This window comes from Platichthys flesus, chromosome 4, assembly GCF_949316205.1.
Source record: "Platichthys flesus chromosome 4, fPlaFle2.1, whole genome shotgun sequence".
Classification (NCBI taxonomy): Eukaryota; Metazoa; Chordata; class Actinopteri; order Pleuronectiformes; family Pleuronectidae; genus Platichthys; species Platichthys flesus.
The window spans coordinates 25,380,435-25,395,365 of record NC_084948.1 but is presented as its reverse complement, the minus strand read 5'-3'; the positions used below and the strand labels follow the sequence as shown (position 1 = coordinate 25,395,365).

The 14,931-nt window shown below is 41.3% G+C and overlaps 2 protein-coding genes across 3 annotated transcripts; one reads left to right on the top strand and one right to left on the bottom strand.

The window, feature by feature from the left end:
* Window positions 1–17: 17 nt before the first annotated feature.
* LOC133951542 (C-X-C chemokine receptor type 5) lies at window positions 18–2,694 on the bottom strand. 2 transcript variants are annotated; one of them, XM_062385544.1, is made up of 2 exons: window positions 2,604–2,694; window positions 18–1,321 (listed from the first exon to the last, which is right to left on the bottom strand). In XM_062385544.1, the coding sequence occupies exons 1-2, from the start codon at window positions 2,640–2,642 to the stop codon at window positions 251–253; spliced, it is 1,110 nt and encodes a 369-aa protein (XP_062241528.1). In that variant the 5' UTR covers window positions 2,643–2,694; the 3' UTR covers window positions 18–250. The 2 variants fall into 2 exon arrangements, with proteins under 2 accessions (XP_062241528.1, XP_062241527.1); XM_062385543.1 differs by having other exon boundaries at window positions 18–1,324; window positions 2,604–2,678.
* Window positions 2,695–3,762: 1,068 nt separating this feature from the next.
* On the top strand, window positions 3,763–14,904 carry ddx6 (DEAD (Asp-Glu-Ala-Asp) box helicase 6). The gene is made up of 14 exons (XM_062385538.1): window positions 3,763–3,876; window positions 4,619–5,224; window positions 5,327–5,390; window positions 6,058–6,162; window positions 6,707–6,836; window positions 7,360–7,506; window positions 7,820–7,914; window positions 8,064–8,186; window positions 8,303–8,431; window positions 8,640–8,756; window positions 9,848–9,911; window positions 10,593–10,694; window positions 10,793–10,972; window positions 11,658–14,904. The coding sequence occupies exons 2-13, from the start codon at window positions 5,025–5,027 to the stop codon at window positions 10,966–10,968; spliced, it is 1,452 nt and encodes a 483-aa protein (XP_062241522.1). The 5' UTR covers window positions 3,763–3,876; window positions 4,619–5,024; the 3' UTR covers window positions 10,969–10,972; window positions 11,658–14,904.
* Window positions 14,905–14,931: the final 27 nt, after the last annotated feature.

The window sequence follows — 14,931 nt, the reverse complement described above, 5'->3', positions numbered from 1 at the left end:
GACGAGGGGCAAAGTGGTTGTGTAACATATTAAATCTTTATTAAATTCAATTTGCAGCTGCTAACACACAAGCAAATACAGATTCAGCCATCAACAACCTTTTTTTTTCATTGCTGGGAAAATAAAACATCTGTAAAATACAACGGGTACTGTATTATCAGAACATCTGGAAAGAGTTGAACATGATTTATCACCACATGTGAAATATAGCAGAACAGAAGCATTGAACAAGAGATTATTGAGATTCCGTTCAGATTGTCGAGCTGATGGTTGTTGCTCCATCAGAAATGGACGGTCGACTTTGACCCTGACTCCTGAAGAACGGCAGACAAACGGCGCAGCAGCCAAGTTGACGCACTAACCGATTTAACTCTTTTTGGAACTGCACCCCAACGAAGGCATAAAGGAAGGGGTTCAGGCAACAGTGGGAGAAACCAAGACCCTGGGTCACATCGCGGGCGGCTAACAGCACGACATAAGGTCGACAGCTTTTGTAGTTGATGACCTTGAAGTCTACCAGAGTTTGTACCAGTAAGGTGATGTTATACGGGAGCCAACAGAAGCAAAAGACAAGCGTGATAACTATAGCCAGTCGCATGGCTCCTTGTTTTGCTTGGCTCTTCTGACTCTTGTACAAGGTAACCACCACTGCTGTGTAGCAGTAGCTCATGACAGTCAGAGGTAGGAAGAAGGAAACGTGATCGAAGACTCTGGCGGTCAAAACCCAGTTGTGGCCATGGATTTTATGATGAAAATGGTCACAGGAGAGGCTGGAGGTGTCATTGTCCTCTCTCACAGTGAGAAACACAACATTTGGTACTGATAGACCCAAACAGACAAGCCACAGGGAAATGCAAGTTACGTGCACTGCTCTCGGACGCCGATTTCGCATACTGGGAATGGCATGAACGATTGCCAAGTAACGATCAAACCCAATGCAAGCCAGAAGGAAACTCCCACAGAGGAGATTGAGATGTCTCATCAGGCCCACCAGCTTGCAGAGGAACTCCCCGAACACCCAACCAGTGACGATGTCGACCACATCGAAAGGAAACGTCAAGAGGAGCATGAGGTCCGCCAGGGCGAGGTGAAGAAGGTAGATCTCAGTGATGCGCAGGAGGCGCCAGCGTCTCAGGAGGACCGCTATCATCAGGCCGTTCCCCAGCACACCCAGCAGGAAGATCAGGCTGTACAGCACAGGCTGGAATGCAGCACCGAGGCTCTTCAGGTCCTTCTCGTCTTCATCACAGCTGTAGGTTGGTTCACCGGAGAAGTCCTCATAAACGTAGTCTGTGTGATTGTAATCTTTTCCGAGGTTGTCCTGCTTTAAAATGTAGAGGGGGGAGGGTGTCAGTTTAAATGATCTCATCACATAGAGAAGTATTTTGTGTGCTGTTGGTTTATTACACAATTTGATTGATATTGGCTTAATTCTAATAAGTAGTTTTATAATATATGTACTTAATAATTTTTCAATATAGTGTAGTACACAAACACTACATTGATGTTTTTGTCTTTGCAGTGGTCATAGTCAAATTGGTCAGGAAACCAGATTTTTTTCACTTCCCCTTACCCCAGGAGAGCAAATATGTCATAACATCCTATTTTTGCTGCATATTAATTAATTAATTAATTATTAATAATGACTTTGTTCTCCGTAGAAGTAACACTTACAGTCTATAATGTCAGATGGACATTAAACCTTCAACTTGATAAATGAAGAATGAGATGATGCAAAAAAAGTTACTTGAAGGTCTCAAAACCCCCCAAAACCTTTTTGTAATGTAAAAGAATAATTAACGTTTTCCACCTGTATTGTCATGCCACTTCTAAATAAATAGTGCTTTGAATAAGACAGATCAGTAAAAATCATATTAAGATATATTTGTAAACACGTTTATCATCTTTTAAGAGAACAAAATAAAAATGTACATTCCAATAAGCACATTTTTACATTTTAAAAACCTTAAGAATTAATTAGAATTGAATTACAGTTGGTGCATGTCAAATAACATATAGCACATAAAGTTGATGACTGCTTAATCTTAACAATATCAGACATTTTAAACAACATTTTAATCACGTCATGTCTTCTACAATAAGGAAATGTATAAATTGGATTCACATTGTAATCGATGTATATATCATTAGAGATAAGACCATTTTAAAATACTTTATTACCCTTGTCTCCTTTCAGGACCAACCTACAGTATATATTTATAACATAGAATATTTCCTCTCACTTGTTTCCCTGGAGAGTTGACAGGAAAGAAGCTGAATCTGTTGAGATGCGTTGTCTTCTCCTACGCTTCAGTAAGTCAAGCCATATTTGTTTTTGAGTTTTGTTCCTCAGCTTTGTGACAATTAAAAGAAGAAGCTTCGTTTAGCTCGTTACCTTAAAAAAAAATTACTTTTGCTTTACCAGACCCGAGGCTGAGTTTGACACACGTCCTTTTATGTTTTGAGGAATCCGAACAACGAACATGCACACATGCTGTGTTTGAATCTCCAAATTTTAATCTACAGCGGATATGATAATTAAAAAAAAAATCCTACCAAAAGAAACGTACCATTCATTTAATCAAGTATTAGTCATGTCTTACCGTGTTCAGGTTAAAAGTCATTGGCCCCGCCATGTCCATCGATCTCGGTCACTTGAATGTTTATCTGTCGCTGCCGTAGTGAGATGTGCTGGACTTCCTGTTAATGCTGGTTCTTATGTATTTGCTTTGCTTATTTCTTCTCTGGGGGTTTAGCTGCTACTTGGGGCGGAGCCTCTCTATGGTAAACATCAAGAACCATAATACCAGTACAAGTCACTTCACAATACTCTAGCTTTCATATACAAAGGACAATTAGACTGAACTGGTCAGGTTTATTTGTGTTATTTCTGATGACAATCATCTTACAAATCATATTTGAATACAACATGCACGCATGTTGACCAGCGTGTTTTATTATCTACAGTCGCTAGTTGGTTAGATGGGAAATAAGATAACTTTATGAGACTGCAGTGCAGAGAAGTACAGGGGTAACCTGTATAAAGTTAAAATAAGACATAAATAATTAATACAGTAGTAATTTGCAATGCAGTAGACTCATTCTATACATGTGCAAAGAGATATATATATATATATATAAGATATAGGTATATGGACACACGTTACTTCTGTAATTATATCTACACAAATACAACCCTAAGCTTTTTAAATGATATGTATGAATAAGAGACCAGGGATGGAGTCTTGAAATAAAAGGATCAGAAATACTTTATTGATCACCAGGGGGACATTGGGTTTTGCGTCACAGTTGCAACAACAAAGAATGGAAACGTATACAGACCTAGAATTATAATAAAAACATATATATAAAACATACATTGAGAGATAATAATTAAAGAAAAATAAATGGTGGAGACCAGACTGGCATCTCAAGGAGCTCCTGTTGTTTTCAAAACACTAACAAGGTGCTTAATGAATTAAAAAAAATAAATATTGAAGGCATACAATAGGAAACTATCAGAGAGATTTAGAAACAGGAAGAAAAGATAAGATGAAAAAAAACATTTAAAAGTCAAATCTGATCTAAAAGAGACACGCAGCTGTAACCATGAGTCTGTCGTGTGGATTTAAAAGAGGAAATGAGAACTTTAAATGGAGGAAGCATCTCGTTAAATCCACTTATGAACTATTCTGATGTTTTATTTAAATAGATTGATTTTCGGAGCGTTGATTTGAAATGAAATCAGCTGATCGAGTGCACGGGGGGCGGATTCAAATACGGGTGGAAGCCATCTTGATCCGGCTGAGCTTCTCGCAGTCGGCTCCAAGTCGATGACACTTTTCTCTCCGCGAACAGCTCGTGTTGAATCTGAAGGTAAAATTCTGAATTAGTGTCGGTCAGCAGCGGGGAGGCGAACGCTCCTGTAGCCGGGGTCACCTCCGCGAGTACCGGGGAACTACTGGGTGCTGTCCCCCCGTCGTTAGCCAGCTTGTTAGCATGCTAGCAGGACCTAGCACGGGGGCAGCCGAGTAACCCCGTGTTAATTGAACATTTAAAATTTAATCCCCGTGTTAAAAATAGTTGACATTTAAACGTGTAGCATCTTTGACTCTGACTGAAAAACACACGCGGGAATTAAATGCGCTGAAGCGGCTGTCGCGCCGACCATTTGAAGGGGAACGACCGTGTAACGCGATGCTAATGCTAGCAGTCGGATGCTAGCCTGTCAGAAGTCGGCGGCTAGCAGAGGGGGCAGCTCGGCGGTGGTTGTCCTCTGGTTATTCGGGTTAAATTGACGCGACGTGTCGCTGGTTGGCTCCACGTTCACGTGTTCGGGCTTTAAACCCCTTCGTGCGACGCAGTCCGAGGTGGTGGCGCAGCTAATGGCGGATGTGCTGCGTAGTGTCCCCGTGTATCTGCGCTGTTTGCACATTATGCTAGCAAAAGGTGAAGCTAACCGCTACCTCCGTAGTTAGGCCAGTGGTTGGCAGAAGGGGCAGCTACGCGTTGACCCGACAGGTGTCACCACCTCCCGCTGACCCCTTTCTACTCCCATCTTCATTTTGAATTAGGTCTCCGTGTTTCTAACCGTCTCTCTCCCTCCTTCTGGTTCCAGGGTTGGTGGAAGCGGAGTGAGGACGCGGCGGCTCGGGGAGGAAGCTGAATCGGATGTGGCTAGCTGAGCAGTCGGCTAATTGTTGACAGATAGTTGAGACCTCCTGGTGTTGTCCCCCATCTATGCTAAACTCTTGTCTTCTAAAGGACTCGATGCCCCGCGGGGGTCCTCTCAACAACTGGAGGCAGGATTGTGATTCTTGACACTCGGTGACACACAAACAAACGCACATCACTGAAGGAACCTGCAGAGACTGAAGATTTTCGGACACTTTAACCAGTACAGATAATAATCAGAGGTCTCAAGAGGGAAGGACACATCTTTGAGTTTGTCCTGCGGGGTCCCAGGGGAGCGGACTCTCCAATTCAGATTCTGCTGAAGAGGATTTAGTTTGAAAACAGTAAACATGAGCACGGCCAGGACGGAGAACCCGATGATTCTGGGCCTGTCGAACCAGAACGGGCAGCTCAGGGGCCCGGTGAAACCGGCTGGAGCTCCAGGTGGAGGGGGAGGAGGCCCCCAGCAGCAGCTGCTGCTAAACCAGGTGAAAGGCACAATCAACAATGGCAACTCCCAGTCGGCCCCGACAACAAACGCTGTCATCAAGTAAGTGATCTGATACTGGACGTCCATGATTATGTTGTCATTACTTTTCTCTACTGTTTTGTTAATGAGAACCCCCCCCCCCCTCCCCCTCCTTCCCTACAGGCCAGGAGATGACTGGAAGAAGAATTTGAAATTGCCCCCAAAAGACACGAGGATGAGAACCTCGGTAGGTACAAGACTCACTTCCTGTCATCGATCTGGAGCTCGTTCAGTTTGGAGGTGGAAGTTTCAGCTTTCTGTTTCTGCAGATCTCTCAGCCTCTGCAAATCTTTTCAACCTCCTGTTATCATAAACAATATGTGGCAATATCAATGCATTAAGTAATCTAGCAACAAAATGCTTTATTATGATTATGGATTCTTGACTATTGCTGTGAGATCGTTTTAATTAAGAATATACTGGCAGCTCAGTAAGATGGGCGCCACAGCTGTTTCTCATTCAGTAATTAACTGAATATATTTTTGTTTTTGTACAGTGCACCAACCACACCATGGCAATATCCAATATATGCCAATATACGTTGCAATAAAAATAATTCTGATTCTGAACATTTTCACTTCTTATTTTGCAATGTCAGATTGGTGTCAACAATGCTTCGACTCAACGTTTAAGAGAAACTTGCAACGTTTATTCAATATAGTTATTTTAGTTTTCAGAAAAGAGCTATTTCTATATTCGGTGTGCAGCTGTTGGCTTCTAATTGTGGATTAGTTTAAAGAAACACTTTTTTTTTTTTTTTAAATAACTTCCCTTTACATTTTGCAGGCAAGTTATCCATTTTAAATCCTATGAACCAAATGTTGAATTAATATACTTTTATTTTTACTTCACAGGATGTGACTGCAACAAAAGGTAACGAGTTTGAAGATTACTGCCTCAAGAGGGAGCTGCTCATGGGAATCTTCGAGATGGGCTGGGAGAAGCCATCTCCAATTCAGGTTGACCCTGACACAACTCAGTTTGTATCCCCTCTGACAGCTAAACGAGAATTAACAAATGAATCAAAACTATATTAATACAATACTCCTTACTATAATTATAGTATTACCACTTGTTTGTCTCAAATTAGAGGAAACAAACCTCAGTGCAATCAGTTAGTTTTAGTTTGCCTTCTACTTTGGTTTCAGACCAAATTTGTAACGCGAATCTAATGGTGTAGGCTGTATTTTCAGGCTCATGACTAATGATCTTATGTTGAACAAAGCTTGTGAACATGATGAATATTAAACCTGCTGTAAATAGCATCACCCTTGAGCCTTTTTCACACGCTAACATTAGCTTCAAGGCCAAAGCACAGCCTCAATTACTTAAGCTTCTCCGAAGATTGTCATGAGAAATACTTTCATCCTGTCACTCCACCTCTGCATGGAATCTTACAATGTGCTTTGTCAGGGCAGAAATAATGTGTAGGTGCCAAAGAATGTGCTGACTGTACTCTGTAGTTGTCTATTAATGTTATAACAACTTATTTTGTTTGTACAGGAGGAAAGCATTCCCATTGCACTGTCAGGAAGGGATATTTTGGCCAGAGCCAAGAATGGCACAGGGAAGAGTGGAGCCTACCTCATTCCCTTACTTGAACGCATTGACCTGAAGAGAGACTGCGTACAAGGTGAGAGTGCAGAGGCTTTCTGTCGAAGAGAAACAGATCAGAAGTCACCAAACCTAGCTGCTGGTCATTCACAGCCTTTTTTGACACGTCAGTCCTGCTGGGTTTATTGTTCAGTTCACAGCTGACACTTAAATAATTATAATCTTGCAAAAATGCCAAATTTCCCAGTGTCCGGCCTCAAATTTCATTTTTTTTACAATTTTATTCTTGCCTTCCGTTGTAGGAGAGTGAACTGAGCTTTAAAACGGACTACAATGAAAGTAATTGTTAGTTGTAGAACTATTTATATGGTTAATTGAACATAAATTACCCTTCTGTTTGTACTGCATCTAAAACCTAATTAGAGCCACAACTCTAAGCAAAGCTCCTTCTGTAGGATTGTGTTTCAAACCTCAGTTTATTTTTACATCCTAATTGTTGTTGTCTAGATTGTTTTTTTTTTTTTTAATGTGTTGGGAAAGGTTTCTTCATGTGGTTAAACTCTCGCTTAACAAATGTGTGATTGTGTGTCTTGTTGTTTCAGCTGTGGTCATAGTGCCCACCAGAGAACTGGCTCTGCAAGTCAGCCAAATATGTATCCAGGTCAGCAAACGTATGGGCGGAGTGAAGGTGATGGCAACTACAGGTGGAACCAACTTGCGCGACGACATTTTGAGACTCGATGAAACGGGTAAACAGGATTCTACCTAAAGTTGAGATGCGTGATTATTGTATCTGTTAATTTCTGCATCGTTATGGTTAAAGACAAATGTGGCTTGTATAGTTAGTTTTATTAGGAATGTTTTTGTGATGTTAAGTATGGCAGCCAATTAATGCCCATTTTCAGGCAGAATTGATCAATAAAACTTAGTGTATACAGCTTTCTTTACTGCACTATTATCAGTTATCGCCATAAAATACAGGATCCTTTACATTCATAATAATAGCCTGAAAATAATACTGTCGTTCTGTTATTCAAACCAGTGTTTTCATTTGTTTTACAGTACATGTGATCATTGCAACTCCCGGGAGGATTTTAGACCTCATCAAGAAAGGAGTGGCCAAAGTCAATCAAGTGCAGATGATAGTTCTGGATGAAGTGAGTTGGTTCATCGTTTCTTATCTTCGGCTGTCTGACCTGTATTGCTTTTTTCTGAAATCATTCTGTGTGATTTAAAAACAAATGTAACTTGGAGACAACTTTAACTCAATAATATTCCTTTCCCCTCGTGTCCCTCTGCTCAACAGGCCGACAAACTCTTGTCTCATGACTTTATGGCCATGATGGAGGAGATTCTGGGCTTCCTGTCCAAACAGAGGCAGATTCTTCTTTATTCTGCAACCTTCCCTATCAGTGTTCAAAAGTTTATGGTACATGTACTTATTTTTATTATGGAACACGTGATAGTTTCTCAATAGTGGATGGAAAAAAAAAACTTCCTTTCTTAACCAGACCACAACAGCTCTTGTTTTTTTGTATGTTGTAGAATGCCTACCTGTCGAAACCGTATGAGATCAACCTAATGGAGGAGCTGACACTGAAGGGTGTGACTCAGTATTACGCTTATGTAACTGAAAGGCAAAAAGTCCACTGCCTTAACACCTTGTTCTCCAGGGTAAGTTACCTTTTGTGTTTCATTAAACTAACTCAACTGTGTCACTGTAAAACCAAGCAAACTCAGAGCAGGGGTGATGTGTTTTGTGTTCTAAGATTAAAGTAAGTATGTAGTAAGTAAAGTTTATAATTGTTTACCATTCTTGTACTTGCAACACAGCTAAAACCCTCAGTTGAATCAAGGATTTGCTCCTGTTCTGTTTTTACAGCTCCAGATCAACCAGTCTATAATCTTCTGCAACTCCTCTCAGCGAGTGGAGCTCCTTGCCAAGAAGATCTCCCAGCTCGGTTATTCATGTTTCTACATTCATGCCAAGATGCGACAGGTCAGCTCAGAAATACTTGTTTACCAGCTTCAGGCCAAAATACTCAGGTGGCGATGGACGTTAAACCAGCAGCTACTATTACTGCCAATGTTCGTCCATGAGATGCATCACGTAGATGTTACCGCTCGCACCAGGACTCTATTTCTGTCGCGCGGCTGCCACTGTTTTTGTTTTTCTCCTAATGAGAAGCAGCCATGTTGACCCCTGAGTTATTGAACAAGTGCAAACATCAGCGTTTGGACTGTCCTGTGCTCTTTGACTTCAACTACAGATTGCATAAACGTCAAACGATTAATCTTACAGCTTCCTCTTACAGAATATTAGATTTTAAACTATTAAAATGGAGCCACATATGAGCAGTTCTGTGCAGTTCCCTCTCATATGAGGTTTAAATTACATGGTGATGTTTATTTATGGCTCTTTTCATACCTGGTGTTTGAACTGGTTATGCAATCTTAAGTGGACAGATCACAGTACATCAGTTTTACACATGGAACTGTTTATTAAATATCTCAACATGTTTACATAGTTCCCACCCCCTCACATTTTATGCAAATATTAGTGCAAGGAGTTGTTGTAAAGTGCAAATACCTTGTTTTTTTTAGTCAGTGCATTTTTTAGACATCTGTTGTGCGTGACAGATGGGAGAGAGTGAGAGCAGGCACAGAGAGGGCGAGGGAATCAATGTGCTATAAACAGCTCTACAGTGAAATTAAATTTAAATCATTCCAACTGGTAAAAAACAACTAATCAAATTTGCTGCTGTGATTGTTTTCATCGAGGCGAGCATCCAGTAAAAAGGATGTGTGGGAATCGCTGAGGTTTGTGTGTGGAAGTGTTTTTGGTTCATTATCAGTTGAGGAGGAGGTCCTTCAGTGTGGCTGGTAAAAGAAAGCGAGCACATGTGGGCCCAGTTCATCTAAAAGTGTTACTTGAATGTAGAATCTAAGTTCTCAATACTGCATATTTGTGGTCGGATCACCTGAGACAGATGTTTATGAGGAGTATGTCCAGGACCTTTATGTGATGAGGAAGCAGATACAAAAGTTAATCTGTTTTTCTAAATGCACATTCTCCTCTCTGCTCTCCAGGAGCACCGCAACCGCGTGTTCCACGACTTCAGAAACGGCCTGTGTCGGAATCTTGTCTGCACTGGTAAGTGGTAGCTCTGCATTGATGTTCAGACCGAATCGCTTGACACTCGAGAACAGGGCTGGGTGGTTGTGTCTTCAAATCAATATCACGGTTATTTCAAATAATTTCAGACACTCCTGCATGTGTACGTGTGTCCTTATCCCTGACGCGCTTATCACAAACTGCTGATCACATTTATTGAGTTATTAATCTGTGATGTTGGATCATGAATCCAGATCGGTCCTGTCACTTTGACCCTGATGTCATGGCTTTGTGCGTCACGTTGATCTCGTGTTGTGTGTGTGAACTTAAATACGTGTCTGCTAAACTTAAGAGCGACTCAAACGAACCAAAACATAACAGGCAGCTCATTGGTTGCAGAAAATGGAAATACTCTTTTGTTTTACTTCCTTTTTTTGATTGCTAGCGTTTCCTAGGAAGTAAAACCAAAGTGACTCGGCCTCTATAAGTTTGACGATAAGTGCACACGGTTTCCCTGTCGCCTCTTTGGTTAATTCACTCCACGGGTTTATCCACTTTTTTCGTCATATTGGCGGCAACAGACTTGTGTCATCTTTTTTATTTTCAGTTTGTAGCGACTGTGGGTTGTGATGAATATTTTCCTGCTTCTAAGTCATATTTTTGGATAAGATGTAAGGTGTATGGATGCAGGTTTTTGATTTCTGGGTTTGTTTCCTTCAGACCTCTTCACAAGAGGAATTGACATTCAAGCTGTGAATGTTGTGATCAATTTTGACTTCCCCAAGCTGGGAGAAACGTACCTTCATCGCATTGGTAGATCTGGTAAGAGCCCACACTGGTCTATATTTATTTAGTTTGAGGAATTGTTAATCAGGAATTCCTAATAATAATAATAATAATACAACTCTGTCCCCATCCAGGCCGCTTTGGACACTTGGGTCTCGCCATCAACCTCATCACTTACGATGATCGCTTCAACCTGAAAGGGATCGAGGAGCAGCTCGGAACAGAGATCAAGCCCATCCCCGGCATCATTGACAAGAGCTTATATGTGGCAGAGTACCACAGCGAGAGTGGCGAAGAACTCAAGCCATGAGCCAGTAAGTACACACAAGTACATCATTAAGATAATGTCAAGGTAATCAGACTAAACAAGACTACAAAGTTTTATCATTTCACTTTACGTTTATTTGTTGATACAATGGCTGATCAAATTTTTAGAGCAAACATTTATGTTGAATAACGGGTGTAGCTTGTTTAATTTGAGATACATATCAATATTTTGAATTTGTACACAAGTGAATTGACATGATCAGTTCAGGCCTTTTCCCAGAGTCCCTGTTGGATTTCTGGAACCTGCAGTTGCACTCGCTGCACACAGTCGTTCAGTGATATTGACGTAGTCTTTGGCCGACTACAGATAAAGGTTGCAGAGCTCAAACCCCACAGAAGAGTTGTTTATTAATAAATTGTTATTTCAATGCCTGTGTGTCTGAAGTGCTTGTTTGTTGTAAATTAGCAGTGCTGAGGTGGACAAAACTGAAGAGGGTGTCAGTGTTTGTTTGGGTTTATTTTTCAGTAGTTGTAGAGTATGATGCAACCAACACATTTTTGCGGAAACTTGTAATTTATTGTAAAGCGTCTGGTTTAATTAATATCCTGAGTTTATTACCTTGGGCAAAAACCTTGGTCCACAGCTTACTAAGCCTAATTGTTAATATTATCTTCAAGGCCAAAGTCTATTCTAACTGAACTTCACTCTTCTCTCTCTCTCTCTTTTTCCAGATCAGTCCATCCCCCCTTCCCCTGCATACCTTTTTTTTCACCCACCCAACCCCAGCCAACCCCACGCCCCATCTTGGAGTGTTTGTTTTTTTTCTTTTTTATGTACAGTTTTTGTCTGTCTTCCTTTTTTGGATGCCACCATAAGGAATGTGTATTTTGCTGGAAGCCTTTCAGAGGAACTCATTTGCCTTTTCGTAGGGCGTAAGTGCTGCACCCAGCACATCTGAAGACGTGAGCACCGCGGAGGAAAGCACGGGACAAAGTTGAAAATATCGATGCACATCGTGAAGATTCATATCCACCACTGACACAAAGCCAGCACCGACAGACCCCCCTCTCCCCACCTTAAAAAAACAACACCCTCCCATTCTCCACTTTTAAGTTAGGAAGTTTTAAACAATTTGTATCAAGTGCCTTAACAAGCAGTTCAAGTCGTTCTAAAGTAATAACTCTTCATAGTCCTCCATCTTGTTCACTTCATACCGCACTTCGCCCAGTTGACAGGTCGTCTCACTAATGACTGACCACACAGATGAAAGCGTCAAATGTTTTTCGTTGGTTCATCCGTTTGCAAGGAATGGAAACACTTCCGAGGGGAGCCTGGTCTGAATGGTCTCTCTGCTGGCTTGGCTGCACTTGAGTCTGGCTGATAAATGAGGACAAACTTGGATTTTCCATGGACAGAGATGCTGGATTTTTTCCAAGAGACAGCCAGACTGCCCAGTTGCTTGTGATGGAGCTCGTGCTCCTAAAGGACCCGGACCCTTTCCTCCGTCTTCAGCGTCAGAACACTCAAAATGAACAAGCAGCCTCTTAACACCATGAGATACGAGGATTCCTGTTTTCGGTGGAGTTTATTCGGAGGGAACGCCCTTTTTCTTTTCTCTTCTTGTCCTTTGTTCTCCTCCCTATGGATGGCCATACTTAATTCTGCAAGACGTGCAGTAGACGTGGGGTGCACTACACACCTTTTTGTATATACCTTCATTTTAAGATTGTTTTAAACAAGTTCAAAAGGCTGGCTGACGAGCTGCAAAGCTTCTTTTCTGTTTCTCCCCTTTACTTCCTCTCTTGTTAGCACTGGAGACTCCTTCCTTGACTGGCAGTTTGTTTGCTCTGCAATATTGGCCTGTGACTTTATTTATAATTTTAAAAAATTGCAGAATTTATTAGAATCTAAAACATTTAAATGACCTTGTGTGTGTGTGCAAAAATGTTTTCGGAGGCCGAGTTCGTCACTGATAATCTTTTTAGCCCCTCCAAATGTAATGGCTAGTGCAATCCTTCAAAGCTGCACTTATACTAACGATGGTTTCAAACTGTTTTGCCCTTATTCTCCTGCTACCAGTGTTAACTCGTGCTCGGTGTATGCAGATGGCTTTGTGTGTGTGAAGCTTGTGCATTTGAGTAATGAAATCTTTTGTTGTCACCAGCCTTAACTTGTGAAAGTAACGAGACGCACTTGAAGAACTCCAGTTACAGTGAGTCTTGTTGGAAAGAGAAAATATTATTCTATCATGTAGTCGTACTACTCGCTGCAGTGCAGCTGAATTGGCAGAGAATTCGTTTTTCTGGAGGAGGTGTTAGCTGTTACGTTGATCTGTGCTCTGTAAGCACAGCTACATTGACAAATGTCTTGTAGGATGCTGTGGTTTTACCCCCCCCCCCCCCCCTTAGTATTTGCTTTATTTTATTTTCGGGAACCATGTCTGCCCAATGCATCAAAATGAACTATCGGGCCCTAAAAATGTAGCAGGAATTCGTTCTTTGTGCATTTGCAGGTTTAGCTGGCGTTCGCTAAAAAAAAAAAGACCAGCTAACAAAAGATGCTTTTCTAGAAACCGACCTGAGCAGGTTGAGCTGCACTTAAATGCACAGAAATGGGTTCAGGCAATAACACTGACGCCACTGCTTTTTGTACACATGATGCCCGAAGCAGAGAGAAGTGTATGTTGGTGCAGAAGATGTAAAAAAGAAAATGGAGGGGTAACGGGCACTAAGGATTACAAATGCCCTATTCGTCAGACTGCTTGTTTAAAGAGGAAAAAAAAAACATGGGCGCCTCCAGAATTTATGGCTTATTTTCCTGCCCTCTTTTTGATTTTTATGTTTTGGGTTCTTGTTTTTTGAACAGCCTCAGTTTGCGTTAAAATCTTCCGACCGTTTGTTTGTCGGAAGCTTTTCTTGCAAAGTGAGATTCCCCTTAATGATGGTGAGATGCTCTCTCGACCGGTCCGATCAATGAGAAGTGTTATCTCACGTTCAATTCAAGCTCTTTTAAAAAAAGGATAACAAGTGTGATAATGTTGATTAGTTGAAGATTTACCCTTTTATTTCTCATTGGTTAGGACTGTGATCCTTGTTCGCTCAATTCTCTTCTTGTCCCCAAAATACTTGAACATCTAATTTGGCTGTTTAGATTTTTTTTTTGGGGGGGTGGGGGGTCTGTTGTTTAAAAAAAATCCAAATTAATGAAGGTATTAGTTGAGTGAACAGGGATCTAATTGTGCAGGCACTTGGCAGCTGTCTGTTTGTTGTCGACCCACTGGTAGTAAACGCCCCAGCGGCTGCTTTCGAACCAGCAGATCAACAATCCCTCGCTTTACTGCCAGGGGGCGGCATCGCTGCCTTAAAGACTGAGACAGGAGCATCTCGCCCTGGACCGGGTGACTAATTGGAAAGTTTGTGTAATCAAAATTGTCTCATTCTTTAAGGTGAATTATTATTTTTTTTAAATTGCGGGGGTGGTTCAATTTGTGCGCTCGCTGCCCTGATGCAACCGTCGGCCCCGCCCCTCTACAAAGTCACGATAAACATGACTCTAATCTTGGGGGGGGGCTTCTTTCAAAGCGGATGCATCAGTAAAAACATGGGGAGGGAGGAGCCTTCGATGCTCCACACAAAACAACTCGATGGAACGATCCAAAGTTAAGACGATGGGTATAAAAATGTTTTGAAGAAGAAAAAAAAAAGTTGCCCTTAGATTTGGATTCTTTTTGTTTGTTTTTTCCAAGGAAATGTTCAAGTGGAGTTCACCTAATTTCAAAAGAAGTATCCAAATTTAAGTGAAGCGTTTAAAGCCTGAGTTCATTTTTATTATTTGTTGGAAATTTGGTCATTCACGTAATTGGCAGATTTATTTTTTTCAGTGGAGCTGATTTTACAGTGGACTTCAGTTCAAAGGATGTCATGGAAAAAATCATCGGGCACGTTAAGTTGAAAAATAAAAGCTCACTGAAATTTATAATGTGTCGTGTTTCTTTTTGTCTGGCTG